The sequence below is a fragment of the Lipotes vexillifer genome, unplaced genomic scaffold (assembly GCF_000442215.2).
Source record: "Lipotes vexillifer unplaced genomic scaffold, Lipotes_vexillifer_v1.1 scaffold983, whole genome shotgun sequence".
Classification (NCBI taxonomy): Eukaryota; Metazoa; Chordata; class Mammalia; order Artiodactyla; family Lipotidae; genus Lipotes; species Lipotes vexillifer.
This window is the reverse complement of record NW_006783200.1, coordinates 512,301-518,300: the sequence shown is the minus strand read 5'-3', so window position 1 is coordinate 518,300 and position 6,000 is coordinate 512,301. Positions and strand designations below refer to the sequence as shown.

The 6,000-nt window shown below is 48.4% G+C and overlaps 1 protein-coding gene across 1 annotated transcript in view; it reads right to left on the bottom strand.

The window, feature by feature from the left end:
- The window catches only part of LOC103075725 (A-kinase anchor protein 13-like), a 114,243-nt gene that overhangs the window by 11,008 nt on the left and 97,235 nt on the right, over positions 1-6,000 (bottom strand). Inside the window, 4 exon segments of the mRNA XM_082931024.1 lie at positions 2-135; positions 2,778-2,860; positions 2,981-3,162; positions 3,688-3,764. Of these exon segments, the coding sequence (XP_082787150.1) occupies positions 2-135; positions 2,778-2,860; positions 2,981-3,162; positions 3,688-3,764 (476 nt within the window).

Sequence of the window (6,000 nt, the reverse complement as noted above, 5' to 3'; positions counted from 1 at the left end):
GGAAGAGGATTCTAGAGCTTTGAGGTGGGGAGCCATCCTCTGGCAAGGGAGTGCTGCACTCAGTCATGTCCCGGAAAATCATCTCCTTCTCTTCCAGTAAGAGTAGGATCTGCTGGTCCTTTTGCTGAAGTTGTTCTGCAGGTGCAAAGAGAAGAGAGCTGGTGACTTGACTGTTCACTATGATGAGATGACTAAGACATGAGCACCACCTTGTGGTAACGCATGGAACCACAAGGAACACAGCTTCCCCCACTTTCTTTTTCATCATGAAGGCAATATCAAGCTTTTGATCTGTAATGTCTACCTGGAAAATTATCCTGGGTCTTTCTATGCAAATGCCAGAATTTCTGACATAACGAACTTGCACTCTGTTCCATTCTCCTGCCTCCTGTTTATTTCTCAACCCACACACTCTTCTCTGGCTTCTGCCCATCACTCTGCATCTGCTCTTTCCAAGGTTACCCTTCACTACTGAATCCAGTGAAGTCTTTCATTTCATCTTTTCCAGCATGGATGACTTCCCCCATTTAAAACTGGTTCCCGGACTTCCCTGGTGGTGCAGTGGTTAAGAATCCGCCTGCCAATGCAGAGGACACGGGTTCGAGCCCTGGTCCGGGAAGATCCCACATGCCGTGGAGCAACTAAGCCCGTGTGCCACAACTGCTGAGCCTGCGCTCTACAGCCTGCGAGCCACAACTACTGAAGCCTGCGTGCGCCTAGAGCCTGTACTCCGCAACAAGAGAAGCCACCGCAATGAGAAGCCCCCACTAGCCACAACTAGAGAAAGCCTGCGTACAGCAACGAACACCCAAGGCAGCCCAAAATGAATGAATGAATGAATGAATGAATAAAATAAAATAAAACTGTTTCCCTCCCCATCCTCTTTTGAGGACACTGCTGGTTCTCTTCCTACCACTCTTACTCCAGCACTTTACAGACCAGACCTGCCACCTGCCATGAATGAGTACCTGGGCTCCCCCCACCCCCCAGCCCTGGGCTCCATCCTAGACTCCTTTCTATACTTTACATGCTTTCCTCTCGGGGACCTCAGTCACCCCCATGGCTTCAATTACCTCTTATGTGCTGATAACTCACAAAAGGCACCCCAAATCCTACCCACTTTTTGAGCACCAGACTGCTGAGCCCCACTGTCAGGCGGCTCTCTCCACCTAGATGCCTTGTTCTCCGCAGGTCAGAAACCTCTGTTCTCCCTTCTTGCCAGCCCGCCGCCTCCCTGTAGCCTGTGGCCTCTTCCTCAGGCAACAACACTGTCATCCCCCAGTTACCCAGCTGGAAACCTGGGAGCGGTTTTGTCTCCTCACTCTGTCCCACCACCCACAGTGGCTCCTTATTTCTTACTCATGTCCATCCCCTCTCCGGCCCATTTCTCACCAAACTTATCCCAAGAGTCCCCAAGCTGGCCTTTCCATTCCCAGTGGGCTCCCCCAGCCCCCCAAGCAATTCTCCCAACTGGTGCCAATACCAATTAAAAAAATTTAAGTTTAAATTTTGCTAAAGAAATTGTATCATTCCCTTTGTTGCCTTTCAAGATGTGGTGGCTTCCTGGCTTACTCTCCCATCACTCAGCCCTGACTCTCCAGACATACCAAACCTTCATTTCTTGGCAGACATGTCAAGTCCTTTTTCACTTTTCACCTAACTATTCTTCATCTGGTGAGGTCATTTTTTTCAGATGTAGCTCCTGTGTCATCGTTCTCTGTGAGACTCGCCACAGGCAGGATTCGTGGGTCCTACACACTTTACATGTGCCTGTGGTCTAGGTGGCCTGTCATTTATGTAGATCTCCCTTGCCAGAGTGTGGGTTTCCTGATGGCAGGGACAGTGTTTTAGGGCTCGTTGCATCCCTAGCACCTAGCGTTATGCCTGGCCAGGTGCTTCATACATGTGAAAAGAAGGCAGTTCTTATGTCTGCCATCCTAATCACAGGCAGAGATTAAAAAATGTGATACTGGCTCCAGTCTAAATCTGTCCATCTCTTTTTTTGTTTTTCTCCCCATTGAAACAGAATGAAGTAATAAGTAAACTCCTTGGGCGCCTATATTTACTTGACTCTGGGCCTTACTACTACCCAAAGCACAACATGTATTTACTTCAGAACACTCAGCAAGCACCGGCAAAGGGGCACGAGCACTGCGCCCTGCAGCTGAGCAGACAGGGAGCACAGCCCTGGCTCTGCCATGAACTGTGTGTGTGTGACCCTGGGTTGCTTGGCCTTCATGGGCCTCAGCTTTCTCACCTACAAAGTGGGGATTACAATACAGGTCTTACAGGGATGCCAACAAGACTACATGAAACAGTAGGGCCTTGACAGAGAGTGGTCAAACATAACCCATAAGCACACTTCTCCCCAAACCATCTCATGACGGATTTGGAACGCAGGGCACAGTGGTGGGGGTAACTGACAAATGGATGAACTGGAAAATTCTTTCCCGCAAGTACCTTTCTCTCCTTGTTTTAATCTTAGATGTGACCATGAATTCTGGCAGATTCTTCTGTGACAAAGTACAAAGACTGTCACCAGGGTCCAAGGACACTGATACCGAGACGAGAGACCCAACATCCCCTCGATCTAGTATCAGACACATTCCTACAGCCATTGTTCACCAGGAGGACCTGTGCCAGCTCAGATCTGGTTTCTCTTTTGTTAGGAGCTATTCCCCTCCTCGGTTGACGCGCCAGCATGGAGGAGCAGCGGGGACTCTACGGGACTGCAGGCGCCCCCAGACAGGGCCTCAGACCGCTTCCACCAGCTTTACCTTTTAACTCCCGAGCTTTGGTGTCCAACATCTTCTTTTCTTCCTCATTCTCACTAGGAATTCCTTCATCTTCATCTCTGTTCCTAATACAACCATAACAAAACAGCACATTCTGAAGATGTCAATTAGTCTGACGGCGGCCCAACCATTATGAAACCACAGAGGTACCAGGAGGCGGGGGTGGGCCAGGGTGTGTGACTCACAGGGTGCTGATCGTGTCCTGGATGATCTGAATCCAGCTGTTCCGCTCCTCTTTGGAGCTGGCGTGGACTTCCACCATCTCTGGATCTTTCATCCCCATACTGATTAGGAATAAACCTTTCTCCTCGTGTGCTACCTCTCTTACAATCAGCTTCTTTAGAGAGATCACCGTTGACTTCTGGTCCTGGAAAATGGGGAGAGCGCAGATGTCAAGACATGGATACAACATTCTAGCTCTTAAGACAACCTCCGTCTAAGGTAAGACCAGATGCCTTTTAAAAGTATACGGCTTACTCACATTTTATCCAACAGAAAAAGATTTCCAAAAAGGAAACGAAAATTTAAGGTTATCAAGGTTCGAGTCCTGTTTTCTGCATGATGAGTCCTTTCCGGTTCGTCACAGAATCTGGTTGGCAATGTTATAAACTGGCAAGATTTGTAATACGTAATGCGTGACATACTCCAGTGACAGATTTCTTTTTAGATCAAATGCCAAAGGCTCTCAAAAGGATTATGAGGGAACAGAAAAGTAATTGGTGGGGAGGGAGGCGGGCAGAAAATTGCAAGGGTATATATAAGGAATGACTCGGAGGCATTTGTCCTGAGCCAATTTTAAGAAGGTGGGAGAGCAGTGTTAACACTCAACACCTACCATCACGGGTTTGAATACTATTAATTACAAACAGCAGAGACAAACAACTCAGCTTACCAATGACGCAAAGACGTATTTCTGGTCTTTTTCTTGAAGGAAAACTAAAATGTCAGTAAGCAGGACCGCTTGAACCTCTGTAGAGGGGGGAAGGGAAGAGAGAACAATGACCACTGAACGGTGAAGCACCGTCAGGGTACTTCATTAGAGGAAAACTCAGCAACACACCTGCACAGCACATTATTACACTCCTCCAAGGCAAGGGCTTGACATTTCTGCAGGGTCCAGATATGGTCATTAGATTTTTAAAGGCATTTTAAAATGGGACCTATCACCAAAGGCTTGTCTTGGGAAGGCTTAAGCACTCAGTGCTGGAAAGATGTATCCCACAAGGCAAGATTTTTAAGAATAAATAAGAGTAAAGCTGGAAAGCAGGACTTTAACAGGTGCTAAATAGCAACACATTCTACAGGTCACAGTACTCAGGTCATAGTGTTTCTCAACTTCTGATCATAGTAATGGGAAAAAGGCGTGGGACAGCAGACAGGAAGGCGGCCAGAAGGTGATGTACAAGAATATCTCAGTCTAATGAAAGGCAGGCTTCATCCACACGTCCTAGAGGACACGGATGGCTAGACAACACCCACTGCCGTCACAGGTACACGTGTACAGTGGCTCGGCTCCCAGCTCCAACACAGCACAGTCAACCTCAACCCCTCTGCACCGTGGAAACAGCCTTCTCTTCTTCTCAATTAAGACAAAACAAAAGCCAAATTAACATCTCTAGTTGGATCCAGGAATCAAAAGAATGCCACAAACTCTTGCTCTAATCCTCTATGAGTATGAAGTGACATTTCCCATTATTCCCTTAAGGACAAAGTGGGACCTCCCTGGAGGTGAGTCGTCTACTGAGACCTAACAGGTCCCTCTGTACCACCTTCACTCTGGAAAGGGGAGCCTACAAATCTCTGGGAAAACAACGGGCTGACTTATGCAGCCGCCTCCTGGGTGGGCAAGGACCCTCTTGGCCTCTTCTACCACTACTGCCAAAACTGGGGTACCCTCTCTGTGTAATTCATTGCAAAGCTATGAGGAAAAACAGAAGCAAGGATGTCTGATTCCTAGGGTGGTCTAGTTTTTCAGCCTAGACCACAGTAATTTTCCATGCACTACCATTAGTTTTGACAAGTTTTTTTTTTAAACTTTAGTTTTAAATGGTTCAGGTGTCTGCCAAAAAAAAAAAAAAAAAGCTCTAAAACATAAATTTCAACTTTATTGAATCCTGAGGTTTACGTGATCACGGTGTCAGTAGATCAGAGAAAAACAATCCTACCCCTTTCAAGGGTTACCCAACACAGGACTGGCTGTTCTTGGCACAAGTCATTTTCACTTGGGGGTGAAAATGACTAAACACCAAACTCTTATCTCCACTGGAGACATTTTAGGCCAGAAAACCTATCGTTCTGCCATTGCTTTGACCACAACATTATTCCAACAGCTGGAATCTATTAGTTTTTATTTTGGGAATGAATAAATAAACTGCTGCATAAAGAAAATACAGCAACTGGCAGCAACTCTAGGAAATCCATCCTTACAAGAGAGGGCAGGTACTTCTCTACCACCAGGCTACCTCCGACACGGCCTCACAGGGGCGGTGAGGCCAGAGCCCTCAACTGTGGTCTCAGGACATCACAGAGCATCAGGGCTGGATGGAAGGAGCTGCAGGGATCGCACAGTTCAAGTTCATCATGGAGCAGTGAGAGGCACAGCTGGCTGGTGGCAGGAAGGGGTATTTCTTCTCTCTGAGATGACCCTGCCCGGAGGAGCCCTTCCCGGATCCCTGCGACACTGACCACCCTCGTCTCGGTCACTGGTGCCTCCGCACCCCTGCTGTCCTCTACCCCGCCCCCAGCAGCTGAACTACCCACACTCTAACTCACTCACCCCCTTTCCTGCTCAAACCCTCCATTCTGAGCCCATTCTTCACTCACTCCCATTACCAGCATCCCTGTCAGCCCCCTAGTCTGGAGCACGCAACCCACCCCAACCTGGCCCCTGGCCGATTCTTCAGCCGTATTTCCTGCCTCACTCTGCTGCCAGAGACCCCAATTGCCCACCCTTCCCGACGGGCCAGATCCTTCAGCTCCACGCTTCCACGCTTCCTCCTCCCTTCTGCCTGGCTCCCTCCTCCTGTCCTCAGTTCACGCCTCTCTATTCTAGCAACCATCATACTGCAGAGCAAGAGCCTCTTTACAAATCTCTTCATTCTGAGCCCAACTTCTAATGCAGGGTGTCCTGCGACATTCACCTTTGAGAGCAGCTGAATGCCTGGGATTTCTTTACTATGTGGTCTGAGCATGGTGAGACCCTAGC